The following is a 14,246-nucleotide window of genomic DNA, read 5'->3' on the forward strand; positions in this document are numbered from 1 at the left end:
CTGGCAAACCAAGGTTATTCTGGATGGAAATAGCTTTGAAAAGGTGATATATATATGAATGTATCTGATTTTTTTTCCCCATATAATTCTTACTTTGTGCATTTGATATTCAGTTGTGTTTGTAATCACGGAAAAATAAAAGCATGTATTTAAAAAAAAAAAGAACATTTGCTGACACAGAACCATGCTTCAGGAGATTGCTGAGTGAAAAGGCCAGATGACGAGTTTACAGCCAGCACTTCATAGACAGTGATGGGGCTGCCATAACCGAATGTGAGGTGAAATGAGAAGATAGCCATAAAGGAAGGGATGAGAAGTCTTGTTTACAGTCCAGGCTTGGGGAATACAGTAAATCTGAGGTTCCATCTATAGGTAGCAATACTTACACACATAAAAGTCATGAAACAGTATTTGCAGTGTGATTCCACTTTTGTTTAAAAATGTTATAAAATCACATGCTTCTAATTGTATATTATGCATACATTATATATACACATAGAAAAGCTCTAAGCAGATGTATTTCAACATGTTCAAGAGTGATTCTGTACTGAGGATGGGATACTAAGGGCTAAAGCTTCTCGCTAGTGCGTGTCTCTGTTTTATGGCAATCTTACAGTAAGCACCATCTGTGTGGGGTGCAGGAGGTGAAGGGGAGACCAGCTCGCACGCGGGAGGTCAATCTCAGCCACCTGTCTGTGGTTCTGCCCTCCCCCATTCTGTGGCTCCACCCTTCAGTGCCCCATTTCTGCTGTGGCCACCTCCTAGTTCAGGGGGCTTGTGCAGAGTCCCATGCTCCCTTATTGGCTCACAGACCTCAGGCCTCACCCCCCACCCACTCATTCTCTCTCTTCCCCTCTCTCTCACACACACATCACCACCATCACACACGTGCTCACACACACACCCTGCTGGACTCCCAGCTTTGCTGCTCGCTCCACTCGGCCCACATTGGGCTCTCTGTAAAATATACTCTGCTGACAACACTGTATACCCTCCCAAATCCCTACCAGAAGGGGGACCAGGAAGAAACTGAGGCACAGGTAGGTTGAGCTGTTTGCCCCCAGTCACACAGGTTGCAAGGAGTGGAGACAGGGCTGCAGGTTCCAGGCCCAGACTGCCTCCCACGACATCACAGCTGCCATTCTTCTCTCCTTGCTACTCTCTCCTCAAAGCACCAGCCAGGGGCCCAGCTTCCCTGGTCTTATTGGCCTTGCCAGCGCTGAGAGTGGACAGGTGCTCCCAGTTACCTGTGGCACCTCCACAGCAGAAATGAAGATGTGGAGGCAGAAGATCTTGGAGCCATTGTAGCCAACCACAAAGCCCTGCAGCTTCTGCCGGTGCACAGGGAAGGTGCTGGCTTTGATGTTGAGGTAGCCTCCTCCAGAGAAGCAGAGCATGTCCTCACACTGGGTGTTCCAGGCCACGCTGTTGGCGTTTGGTTCCTGGGGGACAGGGACAGTGGGGATCCTGTGAGAACCACCGTGGGCTTGGGCAGCGCTCACACATTTCAGCCCAATACCCTCTTAAAGACTGAATCCCACTAAATTGCTTACAGCAGGATGGAGGGAAAAGGAGGAAAGGGGACCACAAAGAAATGAACAGAGGCAAGCCCCTCCATGCACCTGCGTGTTGTGGGAATTTTTGAGTAAGCAGGAGTTACTTTTGAAAAATATTCTCCTGACAATTCTTCAAGGATCTAGAACTAGAAGTTCCATTTGACCCAGCCATCTCATTACTGGGTATATATCCAAAGGATTATAAATCATGCTGCTATAAAGACACATGCACATGCATGTTTACTGCAGCACTGTTCGCAATGGCAGAGACTTGGAACCAACCCAAATGTCCATCAAGATAGACTGGATTAAGAATATGTGGCACATATACATCATGGAATACTATGCAGCCATAAGAAAGGATAAGTTCATGTCCTTTGTAGGGACATGGATGAAGCTGGAAATCATCACTCTGAGCAAACTATCCCAACAACAAAAAACCAAACACTGTATGTTCTCACTCATAGGTGGGAATTGAACAATGAGCACACTTGGACACAGATGGGGAACATCACACACCGGGGCCTGTTGTGGGGTGGGGAGGGGGAAGCGATAGCATTGGGAGATATACCTAATGTAAATGATGAGTTAATGGGTGCAGCACACCAACATGGAAGATGTATACATATGTAACAAACCTGCACGTTGTGTACATGTACCTTAGAACTTAAAGTATAATAATATTAAAAAAATTCTCCTGAAATATGAGTCCCTATATAGAAAGTGGAGAATCAGACCAGGTGCAGTAGCTCACACCTGTAATCCTAGCACTTTGGGAGGCCAAGGCGGGTGGATCACCTGAGGTCAGGAGATCAAGACCAGCCTGGCCAACATGGGGAAACCCTGTCTCTACTAAAAATACAATTAGCCAGGCGTGGTGGCATGTGCCTGTAATCCCAGCTACTCCGGAGGCTGAGGCAGGAGAATGGCTTGAACCTAGGAGGTGGAGGTTGCGGTGAGCCAAGATTGTGGTGGCATTGCCTGGACAAGAGCGAAACTGTCTCAAAAAAAAAAAAAAAAAAAAAAAAAAATAAAGTGGAGAATCAGCAAAGTGGGATTCCACTTCTATTACAGAAGAAATATACATCTCTATAGACAGAAGATTTACAAGAATATGTTCCAAAGGATTAACAGTGTTTCTGGGTGGGTGAAATTGTGTAATGGGAAAATCTGTTTTCTCATTTGTTCTGTCATGAACATCTATCTATTGTTTGATAATGAGAAAGAACGGTGAGTTATTTGTAAGATTTGAAAAGAATATCTTGTTCTTTGCATTTACAGTCCACACATTGTGAAAATAGAGTCATCCTGGGAGGCATCCACTGCACCTCAGTTCCCTGCTAAGCCCTGGAGCCTCAGGGACCAGTAGATGCTCACAGCTTTCTGCCTAGAATGTTTTACAATGTCTGAATCTTTTATAATGAGCGTAGATTGCTTCTATAATAAGAAAAAAATATATAGCTGTTTTATGTGTAGGGGTAGGGGCAGTGGAGAAGACGAAAAGCCAGCAGGCAATGTCACAGCTGGGAATGCTGATGTCTCCTGGCAGGGCTGAGAATCACCTCCCCTAGCCTGCTACAGAGGCAGCAGTGGGGATGGAGCAGCTCAGACGCCCTTCCACATTTGTATGATTCTAGGCTCAGACACGGGTTCACATTTGGGGCCAGCTACGCCCCCTATAGGTGGGAGGTGAGGCTGGGAAGAAGGGAGGTAACATTTCAGGCCCTATTTTGTGCCCAGCACTGAGCTAGGCACTGTGGTATCTTGTTCATTCCTGTAGCAATTCTGTGACGGGCAATTACTAATTTCATTTTAGAGAAAAGAAATCAAGGCTCAGAGAGGCTCACTAACTTGCTTAAGATCACACAGGAAGGGATGCAGACAGGACCCAAGCCTAGGTCAGCCTGAAGGGTGTGTCCTCTCTTTCCCCCGAACCATTCTACTCTCTCAGGGACATGAGTGAGCTGAGACTGACAGGGAGTCACCTCTGGGCTAGAGGTGGCCAGGTAACTTCTTCTTTTTTTTTGACGGAGTCTCGCTCTGTCGCCCAGGCTGGAGTACAGTGGCGCGATCTCAGCTCACTGCAAGCTCCACTTCCTGGGTTCATGCCATTCTCCTGCCTCAGACTCCCGAGTAGCTGGGACTACAGGTGCCCGCCACCACGCCCAGCTAATTTTTTGTATTTTTAGTAGAGACGGGGTTTCACTATGTTAGCCAGGATGGTCTCGATCTTCTGACCTCGTGATCCACCCGCCTTGGCCTCCCAAAGTGCTGGGAATACAGGCATGGGCCACCGCGCCCGGCTGAGGTAACCCCTTCTAATTGACTGAGGCTGCTCCCCACTCCAGGCCCTCCCCCTATTGATTCTGCTGCTGAAAACAAGGAGGAGCCTGGTAAGGGAACTGAATCTGCCCGTAACATCAGGAAACCCTGCAGTGGCCGAGGAAACCAGTTAGGAGGGACTCCAGCTTTGAGGGGAACTCGATTCTGCCCAACCAGCCCTCCCCACCTCCAAAGCCCAAAAGAGACAAAGAATGGCATGAGCCCAGCAGAAAGCCAGCCAGGCCCTGAGCACAGAGCTGCTGGGCTGTCATCTCTGGTGACACACTTTCTCAGGCCACAGGGCTGGATGACTCCACTAAACAACGCCTATGCCTCCAAAGATCCAAGCACTTCGGATTCTGCTAGCTCTTCTAGCATTCTTGTGAATTAAGTAAAGGCCAGGCTTGCCCATCCCCTTCCCCCTTTCAGATGACAAAACATCCTGTTTCCTTCCCACACTGTAGGTGCGCATAGACACAGGCAGGCCTGCAGCAGGTGAGACGCAGACTTCTGCAAAGGAAGTGCATCCATCGCCCCATTCACTGAGTGCTAACGTCACGCCCCCCTCAGAGTCATCACCCCATTTCTTGTTCATGGAAAACGCTTAAGAGAGGCTCTGCTGGCTCATCTCATTGGCAAGGAAACCAAAGTTAAAGAGGCCGGTCCAGGCCCTGTGACTTGTGCCTGCGTGGGAGGAGCAGGTTGTGGCCCAGGGCCTCTGGGACTCTGCGCCTGTGCTTGGCCCCTGCCCCTCACTGCCCCTCCCAGAGACCTGCCTGGGCCAGAGCAGGAGAGCCTCCTGCAGGGACTAGGAAGCTAGAGGAGGTTCTCTAATCAAAGGACGATGTCCCTGGGCCCTCTCGGGGACTTCACCTGAAAAAGCAGCTCCTTGGTGTCGATGTCATATACCAGGCAAGTGTCATTTTCATCTACCACAGCCAGCTTCTTACGGGAGGCACTCATGTCCAAGCAGCGCACAGCTGTGGCCTGCTTCAGCAGGACGATAGCAAAGAGATTGTCCACAAAGACCTTCAGGATCTGGCAAAATTTCAGCGAAAACAGTGTCAGTCACCATGGCAACAAGATCCTGGCCCACTGCCAGGCCCTTGGAATCCCATGTGCTCTGCAAGAACAACTCCCACCACCTTCACCAGAAGCTCCGTGCAGGGAAAAGGACTCATCAAAAGAAAGAGGGGGGTGAGGCGTTGGCTTATCCTTAGGAGGCCAGAAGCAAGGTTCATCAGAGGCTGCAGAAGTAATGACAGACCCAAGACAGGCCGAACTCACTTCAGTGTCTGTTCGGACTGGGGATTTGTTGATGACATTACCCAAACTGCAGCATTAGGAGATGCCACCTAGCAGAGATCCGAGTCACAAACTAACACAGGAAAAGGCTACTATGAACACTGACAAGACATGTGGTAGAAAATTATAATAATGATGATAGTGATGGCCGGGCGCGGTGGCTCACGCTTGTAATCCCAGCACTTTGGGAGGCCGAGGCGGGCGGATCACGAGGTCAGGAGATCGAGACCACGGTGAAACCCCGTCTCTACTAAAAATACAAAAAATTAGCCGGGCGTGGTGGCGGGCGCCTGTAGTCCCAGCTACTCGGAGAGGCTGAGGCAGGAGAATGGCGTGAACCCGGGAGGCGGAGCTTGCAGTGAGCCGAGATCGCGCCACCGCACTCCAGCCTGGGTGACAGAGCGAGACTCCGTCTCAAAAAAAAAAAAAAAAATGATGACAGTGATGATGACAGCCATCATCTACTGATATCCCTGGTTTTAAAAAAATTTTTTTTAGAGATAAAGTCTTGCTATGTTGCCCAGGCTGACCACAGTGGCTATTCACAGTCTTAGTCATATCACACTGCAGCCTCAAACTCCTGGGCTCAAGAAATCCTCCTGCCTCAGCCTCCTGAGTACCTGGGACAACAGGTACCCACCAGTATGCCTGCTTTAATATCCCTGTTTGGGTTTTTTTTTGAAACTGGATTTAACTCCCAACCTTGATATCTATTTTTGACAGCCCTGTGAAATGTAGCATTATCCTCATGTCAAATTGTAGCCTCGGAGAGGTAAAATGACCTGCCTAGGGTGACAAAGCCTGTGAGTAGCTAACTAAGAACATGACCTCAGGCCCACCTGACCCCAAAGTGAGAGCTGCCTGAGAAAGAAGTGGCCCTTTGCTTTGTTCTTGACTTCACCCACCTCCCCTTGGCATTGTTCTTGACTTCACCCACTGCTCTCACACTCCGTGACTTCCGTCCCCAGCAAAGACCTGACAAGGCTCAGCCAGAAGCCATCTGCTGCACAGCTTGGTTCTCAGGCTAATGCAGCTACATTTTCAGTTTTTTTTCTTTTTCTTTTTCTTTTTTTTTTTTTTTGAGACGGAGTCTCACTCTTTTGTCCAGGCTGGAGGACAGTGGCACGATCTCGGCTCACTGCAACCTCCACCTCCTGAGTTCAAGAGATTCTCCTGTCTCAGCCTCCCGAGTAGCTGGGATTACAGGCGCCCGCCACCACGTCCAGCTAATTTTTGTATTTTTAGTAGAGACAGGGTTTCGCCATGTTGGCCAGGCTGGTCTCAAACTCCTGACCTCAAGTAATCCACCCGGCTCGGCCTCCCAAAGTGCTGGGGTTACAGATATGAGCCACTGCGACTGGTTCATTTTCACTTCCAAAGTTTCATGTAGCAGCCCACTTAGAACTTTTCTTATGTTGAGCAAAGAACATGCATGCACACGCATACACACACACAGAAATCTGTTTAACATCCCACACCTAACTGGCCAAAAGGCCAATTTTTCTTGTGACATCTATCAGTATCCTGAGGACCCAGCATTCTCTAGGACACATGCTGGAACGCACTGCCACTCGCTGCCATAATTCGGAGGTGACCTAGGTAACGATCTCTGCCTCCCTCTAGAAATCCACAGAAGTAGCATCTCTACAAATCTTCCACCTTCTGATGACCTTAAGCCACTAATCAAGTCTACATGTAGCCAGAGGCTGTAGCTCAACTCTGCCAGAAGGTGGGGCCTGCTATGAGTGTGAGGGCCACTGCACCTTTGGCCTGAAGCTGTCCTCAAAAAACAAAAAACTTCTCTGAAGTCTCAGAGTTGGAAAGAGGGGGCGGTGGAGCAACTTGCCTGAGGCCACACAGCTGCACTGAGAGGTTAAGTAACTCGCCAGAGGCAAAACAGCTGCACAAGAGGTTAAGTAACTTGCCTGGGTCACACAGTTACACAGAGAGGTTAAGTAACTTGCCTGAGGCCATGCAGCTGCACAGAGAAACTACATAACTTGCCTGATGTCACACAGCTTCATACAGTGGTCAAGCAACTTGTCTGAGGCCACACGTGGCACAGAGAGGTTTAACTTACCTGAGGCCACACAGCTGCACAGAGAGGTTAAGTAACCGCTGAGATCACACAGTTGCATAGAGAGGTTAAGTAGCTTGTTTTAGGCTACACAGCTGCACAGAGAGCTTAAGTAACTTCCTTGAGGCCACACAGCTGCACAGAGAGGTTAAGTCACTTGCCAGACGCAAAACAGCTGTACAGAGAGGTTAAATGGCTTGTCAGAGGCGAAGCAGCTGCAGAGAGGTTAAGTTACTTGCCTGAGGCCACACAGCTGCACAGAGAGGTTAAGTAACTTGCTTGAAGTCACACAGCAGCACAGAGAGGTTAAGTAGCTTCCCTTAGGCCATACAGCTGCACAGAGGGGTTGAGTAACTTGCCTGAGTTCACACAGCAGCACAGAGAGGTTAAGTAACTTGCCTGAGGTCACACAGCTGCACAGAGAGGTGGCGGCATCAGTGGAGCTCCAGAGTCAAGGCTACAGTGAGCAGTGACTGTGCCACTGCATTCCAGCTTGGGCAACAGTCAAGACCCTGTCTCAAAAGGAAAGCAAAAAATAATATAAAAAAGTCAAACATAGAGTTAATGTATGAGTCAGCAATTCTTCTCCTAAGTATATGCCAAAGAGAACGGAAACTAGATGTTCATACAAAAACTTGTACACCAAAACTTACAGCAGCATTATTCATAGTAGCCAATAAGAAACAAGCTAAATGTTTATCAATTGATAAATGGATTTGAAAATGTGCTATATCTATATAGTAGAATATTATTTAGTCAAAAATGAATGAATCAAGTTTGGGCATAGTAGCACATGCCTGTAATCCGAGCACTTTGGGAGGCCAAGGTGGGAGGATCCCTTGAGACCAGGATTTTGAGACTAGCCTATGCAACATAGCCAGACACTGTCTCTACAAAAACATGAAAATTAGGCAGGTGTAATGGCAAGCACCTGTAGTCCCAGCTACTTAGGAGGCTGGGACAGGAGGATCGCTTGTGCCCAAGAGTTTGAGGCTGCAATGAACTATGAGTGTGTCACTGCACTCCAGCCTGGGTGACAGACTGAGACCCTGTCTCTTAAAAAAAAAATGATAAATCATGCTGCAACACAGATGACTCTGAAAACATGCTAAGTGAAAGCAGTCTAAAAAGACCCCATATTGTATTACTTCATTTTGATGAAATGTCTGGAATAGGCAAATCCATAGAAACAGAAAATAACTGTTGCCATGGGATGGGGAATTGGAGGAATGGGGAGTGACTGCCAATGGGAACTGGGTTTCTTTCTTTCTTTCTTTTTTTTTTTTTTTTTTTTTGAGACGGAGTTTCGCTCTTGTTTCCCAGGCTGGAGTGCAATGGCACAGTCTCGGCTCACCGCAATCTCTGCCTCCCAGGTTCAAGCGATTCTCCTGCCTCAGCCTCCCGAGTAGCTGGGATTACAGGCATGCGCCACCATGTCCGGCTAATTTTGTATTTTCAGTAGAGATGGGGTTTCACCACGTTGGTCAGGCTGGTCTCGAACTCAAAACCACAGGTCATCCGCCTGCCTCGGCCTCCCAAAGTGCTGGGATTACAAGCGTGAGCCACTGCGCCTGGTCGGAACTGGGTTTCTTTTTGGGGTGATGTAAATGTTCTGAAGTTAGATAGTGGTGATGGTTCCACAACTTCGTGAATATACAAAAAACCCTGAATTATATGCTTTTTTTGAGACGGGGTCTCACGCTGTCACTCAGGCTGCAGTGCAGTGGCACGATCACAGCTCACCACATCCTTGATCTCCTGGGCTCAGGTGTTTCTCCCACCTCAGTCTCCTGAGTAGCTGGGACTACAGGTACACACCACCACACCTGGCTAATTTATGTATTTTTTTTTTTTTTTTTTTTTTGTAGAGATAGAGTCTCACCATTTTGCCCAGTGCTGGGATCTGAATTGTACACTTTAAGAGGGTGACTTTTATAGTACGTAAGTGGTATATCAACTAAAAATTACATATGTGGCTTACATTATATTTTATCGGACAATATTGTTCCAGACTATGAACCCTGAAGCCAGGCGCCAAGAGGTACCATGATAAAGTCTCTACATAGTGATTCCACAGCAGAGGGCCTGGGCTCCAGTTGTACCCCATAGACCCCAGCCCACTTGTTCTTTCCCTGGCAGCTGAGGAGCTATGACGTGGGGCTTTCCCAGACTGGCTCTGTCACTTCTTAGAGATGGCAGAAGCATCACCGACCTTATTCCCCAGGTTCAGGGCACTCTGATGCTGGCAGACGAGCCCTTCTTCCTGGTGCTGGAGGAAGATGGCACAACCGTAGAGACAGAACGTCTTTCCTTCCAAGCTCTGGCAGGCGATACAGTGTTCCTGGTCCTCCAGAAGGGGCAGAAATGGGAGCCCCTATCAGAACAGGTGAGGTCCCACCTGTTGGGGGAGAAAAGTGGGACCCTGGGAGAAGTCTTCAAGGGGTGCTAACCATCTGCCTGTCTCGATGCAGGGGATGAGGCATCCACTGTTTCTCCCCCATAAGCCTGCCAAGAAGATGGATGTGGCCCGCATAACCTTTGACCTGAACAAGCTGAGCCCACAGGACTTCATCAGCTGCCTGAACGTGAAGGTGACTTTCTATGATGTATACTCCCTTTCCTATGATCTACACTGCATGAGGCTGAGTGCATGGTGAAGTGAGCAAATTGGGATTTGCTGGGGACACCTCCATGGCACCCTCCATCCCATCCTATCTCTTTCCTCATCTGGACTCATCTGATCTGAATTGGTCTTTGATTTGTCTGTGCACTCCCCCTAGAGTGTCAGCTCCTGGAGGACAGGAATCCCATTAGCCCTGCTCATCCTTGTATCACACCTAGTGACAGCCTGGTATATCGAGGGTGCTCAGTGCATGTTGGTTGAGTGAGTAGCCGATGGCACCAGGACAAGGAGCAAATCTTGAAGCTGAGGGGAATCCCAAATCCTATCTTCAGACAGAAGTCTGCTCCTTGTTCCTTTCTGGGATGTGTGAAATGCGACCTGGGGAGGAGGTGGTGGGAAAGGGAAAAATGCCTCGTGGATTCTGTTACACAGAAGCCGGTGGGTATACCATCTCGCACCCAAACAGGGGAGCAGCTCCAAGTACCCCTGGCAACAGCGGCCACATGACCTCAACCTGGCCAGTCAGAAGAACCCAACCTACCCAGCCACAGTGATTGGCTAACATCTGGGCATGTGACCAATCAGGTGGCGAGGGTCAGGACAAGGGTTGGTAGCAGGGGACAGAAGGTCTATTTCTGTTGGGTGGCTGGGGCTGTGGGTGCCATCTTGTCACCTTGAAGGGAAAGCCCACCTGAGCACGACATCCACACTGACAGAAGGACACAGAGTCAGAGGTTGGGAGAGGGTCCAGGTGACATTATTGAGCACCCAGGTGCAGCCAAGGTACAGTTACCCCAGAACATTCTCGTTGGGATCCAGGTGGCTGTGAAGGTCACCTAGAGAGGTCAGCAGAGCTCCTCCAGCCTCTGGAGTCGATAGCTGTGAAGTCGATATAATGAGGGCCCCAAATCACCCAACTTCAACCAGCTCCTTCCAGTGACTGCCATCGTGGGCACTCTACACCGAGTCATGTAGCATGCCAGCTGGGATTAGAGGCACTCACCACCATGCCCAGTAATTTTTGTATTTTTGGTAGAGACAGGGTTTCACAATGTTGGCCAGGCTGGTCTCGAACTCCTGACCTCAAGTGATCTGCCCACCTCATCCTCCCAAAGTGCTGGGATTACAGGTATGAGGCACTGCACCCGACCCGGCCAATTAAGCTCCTTTAAATTTAATTCAGCTGAAGTTTTTCTTTTAGTAAACTGAACAGGGGAAACTGTTTAAAACAACATCATATTTCTCAGAGGCTAATACTTAAATATAAGATGGAAGGATCAAAGTGTAACTATTGTCATTTTTATCACTTGCTGTGCTAAGTGCTTTCATGTGGATTATTTTACTTAAACCTTTTAAAAGTCTGTGAGATAAAGGGTATCATACTCATATTTACAGATGAGGAAACTGAATTTAGAAACTGGTATAGTAGTGAAACAGCAAAACTCTTCTGCTATACTCTATTGGAGCAATTAGAAACTATGCCTTAACATTTTTCTAATTTTTGTTTTGTAAAATATGTGCCACTGGATTTCTCATTTGGTTGACTTAGGGAGACCTGTGTACACTAAACATTTGACACATTAACAGACTACTTGACTGATTTAATAGTATTGTTTGGCAAAAATGTACAGCAGCTCAAAATTGAAACAGTTTTTGCAACATATGTATATTTTTCTTTGTTTTACCTATGGGGATAATTTACAAAGGCAGTTGTTTTCAAATACCTTCTTGTGAAGCTGAATGCTAAGCAAGTAAATATCAACCACTGATGAAGAAACCAGGTGAGAGACCTTAGACAAGGTAAAATAATCTGAAAAGATGCCTGCAAATATTTTGCAGTTTTGACTCTACGCCTTGCAGAGTTTTGAGCTCTTTTTTCTTGATGTTGTGTTAGCAATTTAATCTTTTTTGGTGCTGAGCTTAGCTTGCTGAGATGAAAGGGATTTCTTTTTCTTCTCAAGGAGTTCACACAATGGAAGCTGGAGGCATTTCCCAACACTGTGGTCAATGCTACAGTCAGGGAACAAGCAAGTCTCCCCCAAAACAGGGATCGGAGTTTTTAAGGATAATTTGGCTCGGGAGCTCGGGAAGTGGGGAGTGCTGACTGGTTGGGTTGGAGATGGAATGATAGGGGGTTGAAGTGAGTTTTTCTTGCTGTCTTCTGTTCCTAGGTGGGATTGCAAAACTTGTTGAGCCAGATTACCAGTCTGGGTGAAAAAGCAGAGTGGCATTCTTCCTGGAGGAGCTGGCTGAAGATCTGTAGAGGGCCCATGTGCCACGTTCAGGGCACCGTTGGGCTGTGAGGTGCCAGGCATGCCCTGCCTCCTACGTGGGCCCCTATGGCCTGGCCTTGAAACCGCCACTGCAAAATTATAACTGAGACAGTGAAAGAGATCTGACCTAACCAACTCCATCTTGCTTCTAACCTCCAAGCTGTCCTTGTTCATTCCTGGGCGTAGGCTGAACTAACCTTGGGAAGGAATGAGTTTATAGTTTAACTTCAAAACAAAAATAGCCCTTTCCCGGGGGAAAAAAAAAAAAAAACCCAACAAAAAACAACCTCTTCTTGCCTGGGACCAGTGGGCCTTTGGAGGACTAACAAATTAGCTATAAGATTAGAAATTACAGTTTAGAGGCCATACAGCCTTTGGTTGCAAGAGTCTGAACGTCCCCCAAATTGTTCCTGGGAATAACATCACTGTTGTAAAACCTACCACCACCCAGACTGGTAATCTGGCTCAACCAGTTCTGCAATCCCACTCAGGAACAGAAGACAGCAAGAAAAACTCACTTCGACCCCCTATCATTCCATCTCCAACCCGACCAATCATGCACCTCCCACTTCCCAAGCTTCTACTCGCCAAATTATCCTTAAAAATTCCGATCCCTGTTTTTGGGGAGACTGATTTGGCTAATAAAACTCCCTCTCCAGCACACCCGGCTCTGCGTGAATTACTCTTTCTCTATTGCAATTTCGGTCTTGATAAATCAGCTGTCTAGTCAGCGGGCAAGGTGAACCCCTGGGGCGGTTACAGCCTGGCCTGTCCCATCCCATCCAATAGTTCCCATCTCTTCTCAGCTCCCTCTGTAGTTTCTCTTCCTCCGCCTGCCTTTTAAGTTAGTGTTTCCCAGGACAGAGGTGACTCAGTTTTATCCAGACCGCTCTGTGACTGAACACCCATTTTCTTTTCCTTTTCCAAAAAATGTATGTAACATACATGTCAACTAGGAACGAAACAGTATCTCAGGAATCCACCATCCAGTTAAAAATGGAACCTTACCCTTACCGTGCCCCTGCAGAGACCCCAATACTGCGCATTTCCCTCATTCTTTTGCTTTTCTCAAGTTTTACCACGGCCTCGTGGCCGCAAGTGACAAAAGAGACAAGTGGAGGCAGCTGAGCCGGCCTTTAGGTTTCTGTACACAGGGAGATTTCCCATGGCTGGCATTTATGGAAACAACAGCTGGCATGTGAAAAACAGGTCCGTCTCCGCCGTCACGACGGCCAGAGCTTATACCCGCCAAGATGCCTGCGGCCCCCACCCTCCAATTTCCTCCGGCCAACTCATTTGGCTGCGCAAGCGCAGTGGGGCCGGCGGGAAAGCGTAGGCATGTGACGTCATCAGGCGGCGCGGGCCAGCCAGCTGCACGTGACTAAGGCCTTGGCCGCGGAAGGTGGTAGTCGTCCCGCTTTTCTGGCCTCTCCATCCCCTGCTGCGGGAGACCGCCCAAGCGCAGTGAGTACTGCACGTTGTCGCGGGCCAGTAACGTCATCAGACGTGGCGGACCGCGTGTGTCCCGGCGGCGCTAAGCAAGAGGGGGAGACTGAGGCTGAGGCTGGGGAACGTCGGGCAGCATGAGCGGCTGCGGGCTTTTCCTGCGCACCACGGCTGCGGCTCGTGCCTGCCGGGGTCTGGTGGTCTCTACCGCTAACCGGCGGCTACTGCGCACCAGCCCGCCTGTACGAGCTTTCGCCAAAGAGCTTTTCCTGGGCAAAATCAAGAAGGTAACGCGAGCCCTGGGCGAACCCTTGCTGTCTGGCTCCCGCTTTTCACCCTCAGCTGCAAGACTGGTGTTGAACTTTGTAAGATTCCCCAAACCTGCCAGAGAGATACACCCTGCGGCCGAGGCATGTTAACACTCCGGATTCCTGAGTTCCAGGAAAACCTTCCCAGAGAAAGGGTGAGACATTTCCAAGACCCTTGGAAATGTGGTGGTGACGTGTTCCAGCTGAATTTTGTCAGGGGAATTCGGAAAACTCTAGGCTAGGTAATTAACAAAGCAGCCTTCATCTCAGCTGGTCTGGTCTCGAAATGTGCGGGGCTTCCTCTCTGATTCCTAAACAGTTTACACCATGTCCCTC

The 14,246-nt window shown here is 48.6% G+C and overlaps 3 protein-coding genes across 7 annotated transcripts in view; 2 read left to right on the top strand and 1 right to left on the bottom strand.

Annotated features, from left to right (window-relative positions):
* Positions 1–835: 835 nt before the first annotated feature.
* LOC100580583 (intraflagellar transport protein 122 homolog) lies at positions 836–4,956 on the bottom strand. The gene is made up of 2 exons (XM_030802103.1): positions 4,752–4,956; positions 836–1,442 (listed from the first exon to the last, which is right to left on the bottom strand). Exons 1-2 carry the CDS (start codon positions 4,839–4,841, stop codon positions 1,167–1,169), a joined length of 366 nt encoding a protein of 121 aa, XP_030657963.1. The 5' UTR covers positions 4,842–4,956; the 3' UTR covers positions 836–1,166.
* Positions 4,957–9,499: 4,543 nt separating this feature from the next.
* On the top strand, positions 9,500–13,492 carry LOC115832184 (cell death activator CIDE-3-like). Its single transcript, XM_030802223.1, has 3 exons — positions 9,500–9,646; positions 9,732–9,913; positions 13,348–13,492. The coding sequence occupies exons 1-3, from the start codon at positions 9,500–9,502 to the stop codon at positions 13,490–13,492; spliced, it is 474 nt and encodes a 157-aa protein (XP_030658083.1).
* A 33-nt stretch (positions 13,493–13,525) lies between these two features.
* ACAD9 (acyl-CoA dehydrogenase family member 9) overlaps positions 13,526–14,246 on the top strand; it is a 33,887-nt gene continuing 33,166 nt past the window's right edge. Inside the window, exon 1 of one of the 5 annotated variants that reach the window (XM_003279900.2) lies at positions 13,526–14,065. In XM_003279900.2, coding sequence (XP_003279948.1) covers positions 14,015–14,065 — 51 coding nt within the window. In that variant the 5' untranslated portion in view covers positions 13,526–14,014. Of the gene's footprint in view, positions 14,153–14,246 lie in introns of all 5 variants that reach the window. The other 4 variants (XM_003279899.2, XM_030801519.1, XM_030801517.1 and 1 more) reach the window with 4 other exon arrangements.

The sequence above is a fragment of the Nomascus leucogenys genome, chromosome 21 (assembly GCF_006542625.1).
Source record: "Nomascus leucogenys isolate Asia chromosome 21, Asia_NLE_v1, whole genome shotgun sequence".
Lineage (NCBI taxonomy): Eukaryota > Metazoa > Chordata > Mammalia > Primates > Hylobatidae > Nomascus > Nomascus leucogenys.